Source organism: Ursus arctos, unplaced genomic scaffold (genome assembly GCF_023065955.2).
Source record: "Ursus arctos isolate Adak ecotype North America unplaced genomic scaffold, UrsArc2.0 scaffold_10, whole genome shotgun sequence".
NCBI classification, from domain to species: domain Eukaryota; kingdom Metazoa; phylum Chordata; class Mammalia; order Carnivora; family Ursidae; genus Ursus; species Ursus arctos.
In genome coordinates this window covers 67,229,375-67,249,274 of record NW_026622764.1, presented here as the reverse complement: position 1 = coordinate 67,249,274, position 19,900 = coordinate 67,229,375, and the positions used below count along the sequence as shown (strand labels likewise).

The 19,900-nt window shown below is 39.5% G+C and overlaps 2 protein-coding genes across 4 annotated transcripts in view; one reads left to right on the top strand and one right to left on the bottom strand.

The window, feature by feature from the left end:
• Positions 1–3,344, top strand: part of RXFP2 (relaxin family peptide receptor 2) — a 57,890-nt gene extending 54,546 nt beyond the window's left edge. For both annotated transcript variants that reach the window (XM_057309324.1, XM_057309317.1), the window contains one exon: positions 2,070–3,344. In XM_057309324.1, coding sequence (XP_057165307.1) covers positions 2,070–2,329 — 260 coding nt within the window. In that variant the 3' untranslated portion in view covers positions 2,330–3,344. The remainder of the gene's footprint in view (positions 1–2,069) is intronic.
• Positions 1–19,900, bottom strand: part of LOC113251236 (uncharacterized) — a 573,820-nt gene that overhangs the window by 541,847 nt on the left and 12,073 nt on the right. The gene's annotated exons all lie outside the window — the stretch shown is intronic.

Sequence of the window (19,900 nt, the reverse complement as noted above, 5' to 3'; positions counted from 1 at the left end):
TTCCCTCTTCTTATAAGCAGACCCGTCAAATTGGACTAAGGCCCACCCTAACGGCCTTATATTAACTTAATGACATCTTTAAAGGGCTGTCTCCAAATAGTCACATTCTGAGGTCCTGGGGATTAGGACTTCCATGTATGAATTTGGGAGGGCACAATTCAGCCCATAGCACTGCCTGATTTAGAATCAGGAGATGTCTGGTGATCCGGGGTATCTGAGAGCCACGGGAGTAATCATCCTTGGAAAGACTATGACATTTCAGATCATAATGGGGAACTGGAATAGGAAAAAAAATATCTTGTGAAAACCTTATTGGGCCATACATCAGTCTTTCTCTACATTTGTAGCTCAATACTTTGAAGTTTGTCTTGAACACTTCAATGGACCTAAGAGAGTAGCCTTGGTCATTTTTGACTAAGCCCCTTCTTGTTTGCCTGACTTCCTATGTGTTGTAGGAAACGCCACACTCACTGACCTAAATCCATTCTGTGCCCACCCTCCAAGAAGTCTGGGGTGCGCTCCAAGGCATGTCACTGATAGTACGTGTGGTCAGCCTGAAAGATAAGCCAGCATTAGCCCTCCTTTCTCAGAACTCACCTGCTGACCTTACTTTAGGGAGTCAACTTGAGACTGAATGGGAAGTCTCATTCCAGGTCACAATTTCCTTTGGGGACATAACAGACAAAAAGCAACTTACTTTGTTCTGTTTTGCTTTGTTGTTTTTTTTCAATCATGCACTGTCCATATTGTCTAATTTTAAAAAATTAAATACAAGTAATACAGTAATATGAAATTTTAATAAATCTAAGATATGCTAAATATAGATATTTTTCTTCCATATTCTTTTCAGTTCAAAAAAATAAATAAGGACAAGAAAGAGAAGATGGGATAGGAAAAGAGAAAGGCAAACATAGAGAAAAGGAGAAGGGAGAGAGACAAGGAGAGGAGGAGAGAGGAAGAAAGTTCAGATGAGCAGTCAGGAAAAATAGAAAAGAAAGAGAAGAACAGAAAAGATGGAAGGAACAAAGCAGGGCAAAGAAGAACAAGTAACGGTGTCTAAAGGATAAGAAAACTGTGAGGGTGGGGAGGAAAGAGAAAGTGACAAAGGACAGTGACAGGGAATGTATCCCTGGCCTTACAATCCAGCTCTTCCCCTGAGCTGGGAGTTCTTTGATATTTTTGGAGATGTGGGAAGAAGTAGCATAGTGTGGTGGGGTCAGAGAATCACAGGTATTAGTGCTGAAGAGGGACGTCAGCAGAGCCGCCGACTCTGACCCAGCCCCCCGACTTCGATCAAGTAAGTTATCATCGGCCCCTTTCACAGATAGGGTAGTTGAGGTCCAGGGAGCTTAGGTGATTTGCCCATGGTCACGTAGCTAAGTGTCTGACCCTAACGGCAGGCTGTGCATAAAGGGGAAAACACACTTCACCCTAACCAAGTGCATGATGAATTTGGAAAGGACACTACCATCACAAATTTCTCCTCACAAAGGACTTTTTGTGGCATCTTTCCCTTAATATTCTAATTAGTATCTGTAAGGCTTCACACAAAAGGATTGACTAAGTTGGAAGATGTATTCTCATTTGTTCTTCACATCTTCAGCCTCCTCTCTGGATAGGATGGTTGGAATGCGAGGGGGGGGAAATAAGGCCTTCAGGAGTGGAGTTAAGACCAAGGTCAGATCTGACCCTGGACCAGACGTTTCCTGAACACTGATCTATTGATTAAGAAGTATTTCCTCATTTTCTTACTTTTCTATCAAGAAAAGCGATAAAGACAAGGAAAAGACATTACATATCAACTTACATCTATGAAGTGTTTTTTACACATTTCCTCTCATTCGACCTCACGACAAACTACCAAGTAGTTACTGAAATTCAGAATGGTAGGACCTTGGATTTATAGCTCCTATGCTCCTCCAACAGAGAGATTTTCAATAAGGTGAAAGAAAACTTAAGTGAACTAGGTAGCCTCCCCAAATAGCATTGACTACAAAACGTTATGTGTTATTTGTGATGTTTACAATTTCCACTTCATGAAATTTTCCACACTTCATTTCCTTCTCCAGGCACAATCACCTCCTGGATAGTCATTTTTTTCCTTCCAGTAAACAGTGCCTTGAACCCAATCCTCTACACGCTCACAACCAGCTTTTTCAAGGACAAGTTGAAACAGCTGCTGCACAAACATCGGAGGAAATCGATTTTCAAAACTAAAAAAAAGAGTCTCTCTACATCCATTGTGTGGACAGATGACTCCTCTTCACTTAAACTTGGGGTTTTGAACAAAATAACCCTTGGGGATGGGACAGTGAAACCAATGTCCTAGTAATGGTTTCAGATCCCTGGACTTGTTCAGGGGACTACCTATAAGAAAAGTACAGCGTTTGGAAGATGACGTCTGCAATGCTTTTCATCTCCACCAACAGCAAACCTTTCTGCACAGAGAGCACAGCAGAATGACTTCTGGCACACGCCACATTCCAATAGCAGCTGTACTATTCATCAGCCGTGCCAAGAACTGTATCTACGGGTTCTTCTCACCCTTACATTCCTGCAATGCACTAGTGAATCCATAGATAGTAGGCTCATGTGCAGTGGAACTGTAGCTAGTCAACACTACCAACCTACTGGTGAACACCCACATGTTGGCACTGCATGGTCTGCTTTGTACATTGAGTTGCACTGTCCACAAAATAAAAAATTCACGACATTAAATTCCAGTGTGACCATGATAACATAAGCCTAGCATCTCTTCCCTTACTTTTTCAACGTCAGATGAAATCATCAGCATCCTGCTGTACTGATGACAAAGGATTTCTGAGATGTTCATTTGCCTCAAGCCTGCCCCTCCGGAGACCAGAGGAGTGGGAACGTTGAAAGCAGATCTTTACACAAGGCTATCACACCCAACATAGAAGCAGAGAGAGACACTGACTAAGCCTAGTACCATTTACCTTCTTGGCTATTATTTAATGTCAGTAGAGCTGAGATCTCAAACAAGATATTTTTGTCCAGATTGCCCAGGCCACAAAGAAAAATTGGGCATCCCAACTGCCAAAGCTATATTTTAATATCTTTCAGGTATAGCTTCTTTAAAGCAGTATCCCTATTGCTAGAAAGTTCTGCCTTCACAGAACACACGGATGTGTGGTAGTAAAGGGGATTTAAGAATAGTGGTTTGGTTGGAACCATTTACATATTCAGAGAAATTCCCACTGTTTTTAACAAAAAGGCCAGTAAGTTTCAATTTGATTTTTGAAAATGGAAAGTACTTGTAAAGGCCTGGACATGTTATCAAGAAAGTCTCTATGTGAAAAAAAAATCGGGTAAATAAAATTATATTTTGCATTTGTCTATATATTATTTTATGCTTAACAAAGCCTACAGAGAGTGTTTATTGGCTGTTACCATGTTTCTCCTGATAGAGAATATAGCTAGGAAACACCCACCTTAGCTAACAAAACACATCTTACATGTTTCTCTTCCCCCTTTTTCCAAAGCATGAAGCAATACTTGAATGTCTTCACTGCTTGCTGCATTCTGAGTTCCTTTAATGAGTGGAATGGAATCTGAGAACCCCAGATTACCTCCTATTATGTGGATCCAGTAGCATCCAAGAAAGAATCTTAGAGTTCATATGTCATAGCAGTTCTAGTAATTTACCTGTTATTGCTTAATAGTGACTAAAAAAAACATTATGTTTTGATCAAGTGAAATATTTTTTTGCATCAGTGAAATCTTTCCATCAGGATTCTACAAATAATTTTCCTCCTCATTAGGTAGGCTGCCCTTTTCCCTTATGGTTTCAAACTTTCCTCCATCTTCTTTCCACTATGGTGAGTTATTTCCCAACTTCTTTGCTATATTTGCTGACATTTTATTAAATGTCTTTTGACAGTCCTCAATCATCAGATGATTTGTTTCCTAATACATTTCCCAACATCAGGAACATAAATAAGGAATAGACCCTGAGCCCAGGGTATTTAGATCTTAGCACAAACGCGTATCTCGCATTCTTGAAAAGCATCAGGCATGGCCCACACTCTAAGCATCTGGGAACTGTGTGAATGTCTGCACTCTCACTGTTAAGTAGTGGACGTGAAAAGCATAAGGTCAGATGTATTGGGGAAGTTGGCATCATATCTCACAGAAAAACTGAAGCTATATACTGGTCAGCAGCGTGAGAACAGATAATATAAAATTGAATTCTAATGGCTTAATGATCTACACTCTTATTCTGTACTACTATATAAATAGAAACCTGTAAGAAAATCAAAATATGTTTGATTTTAGCAAATAAGTCTTTTATCTGGATTAAGTAAGGTCTTTTGCATTAGGTTAGTTGTTTTCTAAACCCAGTATTTCTGGATGGTTGTGAAAACACCACCTCTGTTCTTGAACCACTTCCCATAACAATATAAACAGCAAGTAAGCATGACCTGAGAATGTAAGAGGCCATAGACTGTGCCATCTCTGAGTAGGAAAGAATGAGGGCAAATTACCCAGTCCACATCCCCATCATGTTTCTGTGTATTAATGACGTCCGATCTTGAAATAAAAAAGATAGTCTAAAAAATCAACATGGAGTCTCAATGAGTGTACAAAATAGGGTACATGGTTTATCTGTGTTAGACACAGCTAGGCTTACTTACATCACTTTGTTTTGTTCTTAAGGTTTATTTGCAATCAAAATTAAAATAGTTTATGTCCATTGCAGGTGCTAAAAGAGGCCCTGATGACCAGGGTATTTAAGTGGGATTACACATAGCTAAGCTTTAGCTCCCAGGTAGCGGTATTACCGTCCCCCACCCAACCATTCACCCCAACTCTACAGCCCCATCCACCTATTCTCTATAGCTTATTATAGAGCCACAAAAGCAGACCCATCACCCCAGTGTTTTTCTCTTAAGGGTGACTCCGATACCAGATCAAGTCAGTATTTGGTAAATTGCCACATATATATTCATGGTACATTGTCAATAATTTATCTCACCCAATGTGATCTTTCACTCTGCTTTACCATCCTCAAGTTTATAATCAATGCAAAGATTCAGAGAATGCACACGATAAAAATGAAAAATGGTAAAGTGTCACAAATCATATGCTCCCTATTAAATGCTCCAAGAGAGGTCTGAAGGAAATGGATCTTCCAAAATTAACAAGGAATACATGTAAGACATATTTCTCTTTGTCTTTTCAATGTAGCATAAACGGGCATATGGTCCTGTTTAACAAATAGCCTTAGGCAATTTTACTCAAGAAACAAAGCATTGCAAATAAATATTTGTATTTTCTTATTTCCTGAATAAGGAAAAGAAAGACTGATTACAAAGATTTCTCCTTACATTTATCTGTTTATATGTCAATTGTCTGATATCCTGTTTTTGAAAGATAGAAGATACATATTTAATAAAGACAATGTTTACTTCTGAGCCAGTAATATAAAATGTAATTAGGGTATTCTTTAAATGGCTTTGTAGTAGGAGATCTCAAAGTCCGTGAGGAATACTTCCTAAAGCCCTGAAAGCTGATTGAAACCTATTACTCAATGTACTTCACTAGAATACACATCAGGATATTCTCTACATGATGCATGTGGAAGAAATCAATTACAAATAGAGAAATAGAAAACAATAAGGCCAAATGACAAAATTGCAGATCCAAGAATGGGTGCCTTATGCCATCTGAACGGCTCCAGTTCACGATGACACCTCTTATCTCTAGGACTGAACAAGCATAACTATTTCGAGTTATAAACTCACGATGAGTTTGGATACAAGAAGAAATTATTTCTGGACTCTCTGGGAACCAATAAAACTTTCACCTATTTACTGATTCACTTAATTCGTGGTGCTGAGGTTTGATTCAGTAATGATGTTGTAATGGAAACTATATGCTTTCCTGCTACAGACCATACACCTTCAGGGCAAAGAAATACAGAGTCAAAGTGAGGGAGCTGGTGCCATAGTTCCTGGTCAGTCATCAACTACTTATAAGACCTCAGACAGATGACTTTAAATCTCTTCAATTCTCTATAACTGAGTTTCCTTAGGATCATATCACATAAACTGATGTCCCATTTCTGGAAGGATCCATAATGTGGATTAAACCACTTGCTGAAGGTCTGTGTGGCTTAAAAATCCAAAAGTTACATGGAGTTCAAGGATCATCTAACTCTCAGTTTCCCTGGGATAATACAAGTTCTCAGAAAGAACCAATGCACAGGTCACCAATGTTCAGAAATCCACTTCTTGCAGCAGAGGCTTACAGGGTTCCCATTCTATTTTGGAAAGAATTCTGAGGCAAAACTTCAGACAATGAAGCTTTCCTAAGACGTGGAAGATTACAACAGTACAGCAGTGAGAACACTTAAAAATTAGGTGACCTCTTGTTAGCAAAACCTAGGAATACAGACTGGTGCAATTAACAAGCAACCGTTTTAATTAACTACAAGTCATAAATTGGTCTCTTTACCAAAGTGTATAAATAGTTCTACTATCACCTACATGATCCTGGAAAATACACAAATGCACAGGCATGTCCAGCACTTATGACTGGGTACATTCTTGTGGAAAATGTTGTTAGGGTAAAGACACAACAACACTTCTAATTTCCCCATAGAACCAGGATACAGCAAGTGGTTCTTGACCCAGAATCGATCTCTGCCTCAAATCTTGCTCCATCAGCCATGAACTCCCTCCCCTGTATCATTAACCTCTCCTCTCTTCTGGCCCTTTCTGCTCAGCTCACAATGCTCCAATTTCTCATATCTAAGAAGACAGTCCTGCTACCCAACACCTTCCTTTAGTATCTGCCTATTCTCACCTTCTCTTTATAGCTAAACATTTATAGCTAAACATCTCCTGCTTGAGATCTTCAGGATAACAACTCAATGGACAGTTGCCATTTCCTCATTTCTCTGAAGAATTTGTCACTGACAGCCACTTCCTCCTTTAAACTCCTCTCTTGGAATGAAGGACACCACTCCCCTTTCTACTACTTCACTGGCTCTTCCTTCTCACACCTTTATGAGTTTCCTCTTCCTCCACCTGTCGCATAAACTTATAAATAAGTTTCTGTGGTTTTACCCTTGGCTCCCTGTTCTTTACTCTCCTTAAGTCCCTCCTGGGCTTTAACCTCTCTATAACTGTCATAGCTAAGTAAACTAATTTTTAAAACTCACTTAAAATAATTATTAAGTAGAAGGAGGTTATTTTGATAGTTCTTATTAAATCTTGACATTTATTTTTTAATGTCTGCCACCACACAAACTTGTCAAAATTTCTAACTTCCCTGCTGAAAATCAACTATTCTCTCAAACTCATCTAAAATTGATGTATTTTTACATGTTTAACAAATGGATTCAAAACCCACCAAAATCATTTGTTTGGAAGATTTTTAATAGAAAATCCCATAAGCTTAAACTACATAAGTGGCCTAGGCTAAAGAAGGGAGATGAAGATTCTGGTGGCTCTCTATATAAAATTTCCTCTCAATTCCTTTATTTTTTAATCCAGGACCTAAGCTTACGTAACTTCTTGCTTTTTTGGTGCAGATGTGTCTACCTAAAGTATGAAATCCAGAAAGGAATCTTAAGGAAAAGTTTTACACGTATTACTGAAGAGTCACTGGATGGAGTGGGGTGGAAACCTCAGATCACATGATAGCCATCGTAGAGACTGAGCCAGCGATATTAATTGATCTACTTTTCCAGTTTTTATGTAGCTGGCAGTAGCCTTAGAGATCAAGGGCTGTATCGTTCTTCTGCTTAGTAAACAGCAAATCCTTTTTTCTTAGTTTTTCACTCTTTACTGGCTTATATTATCCCTTAAAAATGCCTGGTTCCTGGGGCACCTGGCTGGCTTAGTGGGTAGAGCGTGCAACTCTTGATCTTGGGGGTGTAAGTTCGAGCTCCATGTTGGGTAGAGAAATTACTTTTTTAAAAAAAAAGTCCATAAAAAAAACCTTGGTTCCTCACTTGCTTTGAATTTCTCATTTCCACCTCTTTTATGTTATTGTTCAGAAAAAGAAAAGCCTCAAGGTTTTGTCCTAAATAGGGGCTAACTCTAAACCCACCAGGCACTGGGTTTTATTTAGATTCACAATTGTGTCTTTCCAGCCTTAACCCTACCCTTTGCTCGACCACTGTGGATCATCACCATCGTTGGAGTCCTGCCATGTTTTTTGTCAGACAATAAGAAAACAGTTGGACATAATGTATGATTCTAAAATAATACATTTTTTAAGGAAGTGAATCACTTCAGGAAGTACACATCTAAATTTCTATTGCCATTCATTTATTCAGTCAGCAAACAGGCTTTGTACAGCTAGCTACCTGGAGCTGCCATAGTGCTGTCTGACAAGGTCATCTTCAAGGGCAGGCAATTCACACTCTGATAAAAGAGGCTCAGCAAGACAACCGAGGACTTCTCTAGAGTTATCTTCAAAGATTAAGTCCCACATGTGTACCAGTCTTATCACTTTATCCACAGGACATTCCTCTTTATTGCAATATCTTTTTCTTTCTACTTTTCTTCCTTTTCCCTCTTTCAAACTTTTTGCTGTTGTTTATTGTTCTTTTTCTCTTGCTCTCTCACTACACACACACACACACACACACACTCCTCCTTACCGCTCTCTAAATCTGTTCTTTGCCTCTTCATTTCTGTCCTGACTCTTTCTATTGCTGTCTGTCTGTCTGTCTGTCTCTGTCTCTCTCCCTGGGCAGGCAGTGTTTGGACAGGGGATATAAGACCAGAGTAAGGCCAAAAGTGAGACACACTCTTCTGTTGAGCACATTAGGGAGTAGACTGATTGATTCGGTCCGTTTTTAATGCTCTCAGCCAGCTGTAAGTGCCCTAAGTCAGTGATAGGGGGTCTAACCATCTGACTACCATCATATAGCAACAAATAATAGTAGGAACATCTTATACTGGAACAGGGCTTTACAGTCTGCCAAATGCTTTCACATAGCCTTTAATCTGCTAGAGGTCAAGCATTATTTACTCACAAGTACATGGTATTACAGACATGTACGTACACATAAACACCTCATTATGTCGGAATTAATCCAATTGGCAATCTCACCTACTTGGAACGTAACTAAGTTAAAAGAATAAACCCATAAATTTTTTAAAGCCTTTAAGGAACTCAAGACAAAACAGTTGTTACAGACTTGTAAATTAAACCTCGGAAGTAGAATGGTGCATAAGCAAAAGCACAGAGCATCTCATTTGAGTCATTCATTCATTCACAAATATTTGTCAGGTGCCATTATGCCAGACAATATTCTCAGTAACAGAAATCATCCGTGAACACATGGACCAGAAAGTAGTGCCTGTTTGAATGGAGCTTACTTTTTTGAGGAGTTGGCAGGTAGATGGGGGGAGAAATATTAATAAAGGAAAATGAGCAAAATCTATAGTGTACTAGAGGGAGAGAAATTCTATAGGAAAAAAAAAAACACAAATAAATCAGGGAAGCGGATGAGTTATTGCCAGAGGAGGGGACATGGCAGTGCGAGTCCTCAATAAAAGAGGACATTTGAGAAAAATAGCCAATGCCACCATTTCTCCTCTGTTTATTTATCTTTAAAATGGGAAAAATGATGACTATCTCACAAAATTACTGAAAGCTTTAAATGAACAGATCCATACTCCTGCACAAGCCTGAAATGTGTTAATTACTCAACAAACAGTAGATTCATTGTAATCTCATGAATTTCACTCATCTCAGAAATCTTCATATGTTCAGAATCCATTTTCCTATAGTTCACATATAATTTTAACAAGGTTTATTTTCTTATTTCTAAACTCAGAGAAGACTGTAAGCATGAATATATGCGGGATGCATATATGAGTGTGTATGAGTGTGTGTATGTGTGTGCCTGTATGTGTGTCTTGGATATCCATGTGTATTTCCACTACAAATTTAGGCTTCCTGTGATCTATGAACCCCAAAGCCAAGAAACTTACCTAAAAATTAATTCTGGGAGGATGAAAAATAACCCTGAGATAACAGGAAGAACCAAAAACAAATTTCTCTGGAACATCTGTCCCCTACTCAGTCCTCACAAACATCTCCAGAATGTTAGATTCTCATACAAGCCTTTATAGAAATTCTAAAGGTAAGGTTTCACAAAGAATGGGCTCATAATCCAAAATTAATAAACCATGAGGAAATAATCCATCATAAATGGGAGCTGACAAACCCACAAAACTAAACAACAAGACTATAAAGCACATTTTTAAAAATTATCCAAGAAATAAAGAAACCGAAACCACAAAATGTATAAGACCCTATGAAACGTATCTTCAAAACCAGAACTTCTTGGGGCACCTGGGTGGCTCAGTTGTTAAGCGTCTGCCTTCAGCTCAGGGAGTGATCCCAGAGTCCTGGGATCGAGCCCTGCATTGGGCTCCCTGCTCCACTGGGAGCCTGCTTCTTCCTCTCCCATTCCCCCTGCCTGTGTTCCCTCTCACTGGCTGTCTCTCTCTCTGTCAAATAAATAAATAAATAAAATCTTTAAAAAAAAACCCAAAAAACAAAAACAGAACTTCTTGAATGAAAAATGTACTCTTTACAATTAGAAAGTCCATAGATAGTTTAAAGTTCAGATTATGTACAGCTGAAGAAAAAACTATTGAACTAGAAGTTAGACATGAAGAAAGCACAGAAAATGGAGACAGAGAGATTTTAAAAATACATACATGATGATCAAGATTTAGCAGTCACAGAGGATAGTACAAGACGGTCAAATGCACATTTAAAAGGAATCCCAGGTTCTGGAGATCTAATGCACAGCATGGTCATTCTAGTCAATCCTGTATTGAATAACTTGAAATCTGCTAAGAGACTAGATCTCAAGTGTTTTCACCACCAAAATAACCCAAAAAAGTAACTATGTGGTATGACAGATGTGTTAATTAACTTGATTGCTATATAATGTATACAATATAAAACTGCCATATTGTACATTTTTAAAATAAATTATTTTGTTTGTCAATTATACTTCAATAAACTTGGAGGAAATTTTTTAAATAAAATAAAGGAATAAAGGAATCTCAGACGGAAAGAACAGAAAGAATGGAAGAGAAGCACTATTTCAACAAATGATGGCTCAGATAACAACATATGAAAAGATGTTCCACATCATATATCAAGGAAAATGAAATTAAAGCAACAATGAAATATCACTACATACCTAGTAGAATAGTAATAGACATTCCCTATTGGATACATCTCATATGCCTCCCCAAATTCTGTACCATCTATGCCAACTCAGTTGCTGTCACTACGACTAGCTCCACGTAGGTCTATGAAGCTCGACTGCGTGGCACTGGCCAGCCAGACATCAAAGTCCCTGACTCTTCCCATCACTTAGCACTCAGGAAGAAGCATTGGGCTACAGGAGGGGTGAGAAGTGGGGAGGGGAAGTAGATCCTGGCTTGTCTGGCAGCTATTAAAGAGGCCAGGTAATAATCTGAAAGTACAGCGTCCTTTACTTCCCTTGGAATGAACTTTGTTCATAGGAGAGAGAAGAGAAATGGAAGCCAACAAATCAATCTCCTCTTTTCCTCTTCCTATGGGCTGTTTCTAGGAATGGTATAGCCTGTCCAGAGACAGTCCATGTGGCCAAGTAGGCCCACCTGCCCAGCCACCAGCTGTATCTCTTCTTCGCTTCTCGTGAAGCAGTGGCATTCACACAAGCCTTGCACTTGCTTCTCAACCTTCCCTGCCTTGCTTCCTGCTTCCCTCAGCCTCACTGCTCTAAGCCTGGCTTCCTAATAAAGCATTAGCACCTAAGCCTTGCCTCAGGCCCTGGTTTTTTAGGGAACCCAGGCTAAGACATCCTACAAACCAACAGTTCAACTGCTAGATGTTCACCCTAGAGAAATCCTTGCATATGTGCCCAGAGGAATGAATACAAAGATGTCCAATGCCTTACTGTTTGTAACAGCACAAAAGTGGAAACATCCTAAGTTTCATACAATAGAAGAATGGATAAATAAACTATGGTTTATTCAGACAATCAATTATCAGACAACAGTTAAAATGATCTCATGTATTGAAATGCAGAAAACAGTATATCCCACATATATCCACTATGGGGGAATATCTTCTAATTTTAAGAAAGGATTTATCTCTGGGAAAGATGAAAGAAAAAAATGATTTGTCTTTAATAATTTTTGTAAAAAATCTAAAAAGACCTGAAGCAAATATAACTGATGCGATTATTGGTTTAACTTGGCCAGTATATCCATTCTTATCTGTTATATATTAATTCATAAACTTTTCTGTGGTCCCATCATCTTTTAGAATTAAAATTTAAATGGCTCAAGCCCTCATCCTACATATCACAGCATAGAATGTGAACTCTTGAGACTTCATCAAGATAAAAATCTTCTGCACAGCAAAGGAAACAATCAGCAAAACTAAAAGGCAGCCTATGGAATGGGAGAAGATAGTTGCAAATGACATATCTGATAAAGGGTTAGTTTCCAAAATCTATAAAGAACTTACCAAACTCAACACACAAAAAACAAATAATCCAGTTAAGAAATAGGCAGAAGACATGAACAGACATTTTTCCGAAGAAGACATCCAGATGGCCAACAGACATATGAAAAGATGCTCAACATCACTCATCATCAGAAGAATGGAAATCAAAACTACAATGACCTATCACTTCACCCAGAATGGCTAAAATTAACAACACAGGGAACAACAGATGTTGGCAATGATGCAGAGAAAGGGAAACCCTTTTACACTGTTGGCGGGAATGCAAACTGGTGTAGCCACTCCGGAAAACAGTATGGAGGTTCTGCAAAACCTTAAAAATAGAACTATACTACGACCCAGCAATTGCACTACTAGATAGTTACCCAAAAGATAAAAAAAATACTGATTTGAAGGGGCACATGCACCCTGATGTTTATAGCAGCATTATCAACAATAGCCAAACTATGGAAAGAGCCCAGATGTCCATCACAGATGAATGTATAAGAAGATGTGGTGTATATATACGCTAGAATATTACTCAATGATTAAAAAGAATGAAATCTTGCCATTTGCAATGATGTGGATGGAGCTAGAGTGTATTATGCTAAGTGAAATAAGTCAGTCAGAGAAAGACAAATATATGATTTCATTCATATGCGGAATTTAAGAAACAAAACAGATGAACATAGGGGAAGGGGAAAAAAGAAGAGAAGAAAGCAAACCATAAGAGACTCTTAACTCTAGAGAACAAACTGAGGGTTGCTGGAGGGGAGGGAGCGGGGGATTGGCTAAATGGGTGATGGTATTAAGGAGGGTACTTGTGATGAGCACTGGTTGTTATATGTAAGTAATGAATCACTACATTCTTCTCCTGAAACCAATATTACACTACGTGCTACCTAACTGGGATTTAAATAAAAATTTGGAAAAAAAAAAAAAAAAGAATAGCCTCTAGCAGAGGAAATAACATCCTTCCTTCGTGGGGGTGGGTGAGGGGACTTTCCGGGACTTCTTCAGTGGCTAACTGGCTTCACCTGACAGCTCTACACTCCAGCTCTGTAAGCCCCAACTCACTGCTGGGGCCCAAGAGGCTGGCTGTCAGGCCAACTGTTGTGCTGGGAAAGCCACAAACTGGTGGTTCATTTTCTTTTCTTTTTAACAATTTAATTATTATCACATGAAATAAATTATGGCAATACTGAAGGAAAAGGAATTTAAAAACTGAAAATTACCCATAATCTCGCCATTTTAATATAATGACTCTCTTTATTTATTCACTTATTACTATAACTTATTATATAAATAAACATGTCTCTGTCACTGTAAAATGAGCATATAGTATGTACGATTGCATTACACTATTTTCCTTTTGCTGGATTGCAAAATTTTTTTGTTACACCATTTTCATACTTGTTATTTTTCTATTTAGAGATACACGATTTTCCACTGATGTATTCATCCTAATCGACCTAATTCCCTGCTGTGAAACATTTTGGGTCTTTCCAACATTGTTCATTCATTCATTAAGCATGAAGCACTTCTTATGTGCCAACCATCATACTAACTTTAGGGACAAAAAGGTAAGAATGAAAGAAATGTGAAATAGTATCTGTACTTGAGAAATGTGGGGTGACAGAGATGTGCTCACTAAAAGGGGACCCAAACCCAGTGCAAGGAGTGCAATGAAAGGGTCAGAAGTCAAAAAGAAGTTTTTAGGAGTCTTGATTACCATTTCTCAAAATGTTTAGGCAGGGACATAAATTTTTTTTTTTAAAGGAGGGGTTGCAAAGTCAAGTAGGCTTTAGGTGAGCTAGAATGAAAGAAAGTGAAACATAGGATTTGAAAAGTCTGTGCTCCTAGAGAGCCAGTGTGGTTAGAATTTGCAGGAGGGGATGTGGGCTAGTATAGCATCTCCCACATTTATCTATCACAGGGTCCTTTGCAGACAATCATTAGACAGACGACTTACCAGGGAGACACTGAGAAAAGCTGTTCTGGTACTTACTATAAGCAGGTGTCCAAACAGACTGAAATAATAAACACATCTCCCCAGAGTCTCGAGTTTGCCGATTTCATCCACAGCATTATCCCTGACAATTTTACAAATTAAATCGGTGTCAAATGTACCTCAGTACTCAACTGATTTGCTGCTAATACTTCCTAAATGTTTAAATTACTTGCTGGATCCCTCCCAGCTATGACTGGATATTGTGATGGTTCATTTTATGTATCACCTTGACTGGTCATTGGGTGTTCAGATTAAACATTATTTCCGGGTCTTTCTGTGGGGGTGCTTCCAAATGAGCTTAACATTTGAATCAGTGGGCTCAGTAAAGTAGATGTTCTTTTATTGTGGGCGGGCCTCCTCCAATCTACTGAGGGCCTGAATAGAACAAAAGGTGGAGGAAAGAGGATTCACCCCATTTTCCCCTGCTTCTCTTCTTGAGCTGAGCCATCTCATTTTATCTTCCATCCTGAGATTGGGATTTACACCAACTCTTCTGGGTCTCAGTCTTTTAGACTCAGACTGAATTATACCCCTAGCTCTCCTGAATCTCCAGCTTGCAGTCAATAGATCATGCAAATTCTCAGCCTCCATAATCATATATATATACACACACACACACATATATGTGTATACATACGTACATATATATACATACATATATATACACATACATACATACATATATATACACACACACACACACACACACACACACACACACACATATATATATATATATATATATACACACATACATACACACTATTGATTCTGTTTCTTTGGAGAATCCTAATATAGATACTGTTATGAGTTGATTATGTCCTTCTAAAAGATATATTAATGCCCTAAACCCCAGTACCTGTAAATGTTTTATTTGAAAATAGGGTCTTTGCAGATGAAATCAAGTTAAATTGAGGTCATTAGGATGAACCCTTAATCCAAGGTATCCTTATTAAGGGGAGGGAAATTTGGACACAGGCACAGAAGGATGACAACCATGTGAAGAAGAGGCTGAGTTTGGAGTTATCCTGCCAGAGCTAAGGAACACCTGGGTCTACCAGAAGTTGAAAGAGACAAGCATCCTGCTCAGGGGCTTTTGGAGGGGGCATGGCGTGGCAAACATCTTGGTTTCAGACTTCTAGCCTCCACACTGTACGAAAATGAATTTCTGTTGCTTTAAGCCCAGCCACGTTTTGGTCGTTTGCTAAAGCAGCCACAGGAAACTAATACGGCCACCACACCACCAATGCTGGGAAATACTGGAGAAGAGGGGAGGCTACCTTTGATTCCGTTAGCCTCTTCAGCCTGTCTTACACCATCTGTCAGAACGCCGCAGCTGCCTCCTCTCAAAACCCCACAGGGGCCCACTGTCTCTTCCCCTTCTGCTCTAAGAAGACCTTCTCTCAGGAAACGATCCAGAAGATACTCCCACTGGATTATAAATTACTTCTCACACAGCTGAAGTTATCACGATGGCAAAGGCCATTTCTGGTAACCAGGTTCTGCAGGTGACATAATTGTGTTAACCTTAAAAAAATAAAACTGCCAGTTATTTTACCAGCCAAAAAAATTTGTTTATTCAGGAGTAAAAGAGAAATGCACTTTTGTCACAAGCAAGCTACAGCAAACCACAAGCAGCTCCTGAGCACAAAGGAGAGGCACATTCTTCTAAAAGAAAGTTGGGAGTTGGGATGCTGGTATAAACAAAAAGCTCATTGGAGTAAACTGGGAGGTCGAAGTATAGTGGCTTTTCATTGGCTGAGTTGTGACAGTTTCTCGTTGGCTGGACTGTTGCTGAGGGAGGAGGAAAGCCTTGCTTTCTCCTGCTGGGGCCTTAAAGTAGTAGCCACCTGTAGGGTCCCTCTCTTCTTATTGGGTCTGCAATTGACAAGAAGCAGTAGAGCATGAGAGTGCCCCCACCCATCCACCCCCACCTGCTGGCTTCCCAACTCCATTCTAAAAGAGGTTTCCTTTCATTAATTTTCTCAGTCGCAAACAGAAAGTTAGTAGGATCTGGAACCAAACTGCCTGGATTGAAATCCTGGCTCCACCAATTCCTAGCTCTTTGAGCTCTGCCAAGTCTCTTGAGCCTTATTGTGCCTATTTCCTCACCCTTTCAAGTTTGATGATTTGAAGTTAAAGGAAGTAATGTATTTTCAACACAAAGAATAGTATCTGGAATATAGAAAGTACTCAAAAACCACATTAGTTAATTATTTTATTCACAAATAAAGGCTGCCTCAGGTTCATTTACTAGACATGGTTTTTTGGTTTGGTTTAAGTGGTATGACTAGGAAGAGAAAATGACAATATAAGGAGAATAAATACTTGATTTTCTTTCTGAATCTGACACAATTAGGTTATAAAAAAAAATCGATCTTCCCACCTACAAATGGAGATGGCAAATATCCACAAGAATTCTGCAGGAATATGATGGAGGTATAACATCGTAGGAAGAGGGCTGTTTGAGAGCAAGGAAACCAAAGTGTTGGTTCTTGCTTTCCTTTTAAATAGCTGTGTGAACAGTGTACCTTTTCTGAAAATTAGGATGTTGGGTGGTATGTTATTCAAGGTCCCCTACAGTTCTTCCTGTCTATGTTGTAAGATCGTTACTGTAACAGAGGTGTGTTGAACACAAGAAAAGAAAGGCACTATTTATTGCCAAATACACATTTTGGAAAGGACCCCAAAGCTTTGGTTAGGGTAGAATTTATACCTTAAGAATATTAAAGAGTAACAACACAGAGGGGCGCCTGGGTGGCTCAGTCATTAAGTGTCTGCCTTCGGCTCAGGGCGTGATCCCAGGGTCCTGGGATCAAGCCCCACATCAGGCTCCCTGCTCTGCTATGAGCCTGCTTCTTCCTCTCCCACTCCCCCTGCTTGTGTTCCCTCTCTTGCTGGCTCTCTCTCTCTGTCAAATAAATAAATAAAATCTTTAAAAAAAAAAAAGAGTAATAACACAGAAGTCAATGGTCAATTGTCTTCAGAGACAGTTATTCTTTCTGAAAGATTCACCTTTCAGTAAAACTAAAATAAAGAAGGAAAGCCTCCATAATTTTGAAAACGTTGGCAAAGTTACACAAAGTAAATGTCAGTACAGGTTCTTTGTCATAACTCCTTTCTGTCTCACCACACATGAATCATCCCAAGAGGAAGATTCCCTGACAGATAGTAATTAGCAAACATGGCCGATGCCTGTTGGTGGCATGCGATCATATCACTTTCCATCAGCTTATCTAAGGTAGACTTTCCTTTGCCCTTGAAGATAGACTTGAAATTTCCATGTGGGACTTTGGTACTCGGTGTAGTTAGAGGACCAGCAGCATTAGCAGTAGCTGAGAATTGAATACAAATTCAGGATCGAAGCCCCACCTCAGACCTACTGAAGCACAGCCTGCATTTTCCGAGCTCCCCAGGTGACTGACAAGTGCACTAGGTCTGAGAAGCAGGAGGGCCCACTAACGATGGGATCAGGGCTGTGCTCTTGGCAATGGACTTAGTTGAGCATGAAGCTTTCTCTTCTGACTCTTCTTTAACACCTATGCAAGGCTTAGCACTTTTCTTTTGGAATGTAAATAAGCAAAGCTGAGACTAAAATGGTGAGATGTGCTCAATGTAGACCAGAGTTTTCTGTTAATACTAATGGCCATTAATAGCAAACATTCTTCAAAGCTTCTAACTGAAGTTAAGGTCACTCCAGGGTTTGTTTTCGGGTTTTGTTTTGTTTTGTGAATTGTTTTTTGTTTTTGCAGGGGAATGCTAAGCAGAATGAGTCACAACTGCACCTCCTATTTGTTCTCTGTGTGGCTAAACAGATATGCCACCCACCTGCCCACATGGCCCTTTAAGGCAGGACTTGTTGTCCCAGATGCTATGAATGAAGTCAGCACCCTTCAGCTGTCAGCCCCTTCAAGGGCCACTTCATCTCCAGAACCACGGGCCCTAGGGCTTGCCTTCCTAAGGGTGGCTGCCATCAATAACTGATTGAGGTGGGCTGGCCACTTCGGCCCTGTGCATTTCCATGCATGACAGCTCTGATGAGTCACCTCAGATCCAGGGCTCCTCATGGCATCAGCCAAGGCTGCTGGTCCTGCATCTAGCTCACTTCTCCCCCTGCTGTATCAGCTTCCTTCTTATCCCTTCTACAGGTGTTGATCCTGAGGGTACTCCCTAATAAAGACCTCTGAACGAAACTGAGGGTCTACTTTTTGGAGATTGCAACCTGTGACATACCATGAAGGAAATACGAGGCTGCCAGAATGCTGGGTGGAAATATAACATCTCACACTGGGCATCAAAAGATCTGGTTCCAGTTCCAGATGAGCCACAGAGAGTCAGTGTGATCCTGAACAAGACCTGTCTTTCAAACTCAAATGTTTGTAAGACATGAATTATTCCTCCCCATCTTTCTCACAGGGTAGTTATCATGAAAACTTAATGACAGGATAATATATGTCTTGGGAAAGCACTCTACAGAGTGCAAGACATTAGATGATTGATTATTATTCAATAGACTCTGGAGTTGTGGGTTTGGTTTTTTTCTTTCCTTCTTCTGTAAGTCCATCTTTCTCAACAGTAAGCCATTCAGATCACTCTGGAATAATACTCTTCTGGACTACTCTCACATCTGGCTGGAACTAACTTTTTAAGCTCAAAAGAGATGTCAAAAATCAAAAACTCTGAGTGAATGTCAATGTACTCCACAATTTATTACAAACATTTCTAGTAAAAATAATTGATCATTATACACCCAGGCCCCAGGCTACAGGAAAGCCTGTCATCTTGGGTATAAAGTAAGGACATGAGAGAGTTGAAGATAGACACTTAGGGAGGGATATATGTGGGCCCTAAGTCCTGTGGGTGTGTAGAAATGGTTTTATGGGGTGGGGGACATATTTCTAACGTTTCAGCCCATCTTGATCAGAGAACTTGGTAAGTAATCCTTGGCTCATTTTTTTTCTTGTTCTTGTGAAGTCCCTTCCTAATCATTAGGAGACTCGCTGGAAAGGTAGTAAGTAGTTCAACTGGAAACCAAAAGAGTGATCAACATTTCAATTTGCGACAGAAGGAGAGACGGATAATGCGGAGACTGGACATCGTGGGGAAGACAGCTCTTCACTGAAAAGTGTCAGTTATGCCTGAGAAGTGATGCCTGCTGCCGAACTTGAGCACCGAGTCCTGTGCTCAGTTGATACGACAAAGGTGTCCAATGCACAACATCTGCCGTTGCAGATTGTCTCACTACAAACATTTCATTTCTCTCTCTCTCTTTCTCTTTTTTGGAGAAGGAGTCTCAGATTAATGTAAAAATTCACTTACAAATGGTTGCTACAAAAGAAAAATTAACGAATATAATGAAGGCATTTGCCTCTCTATAACCTTCAGCAA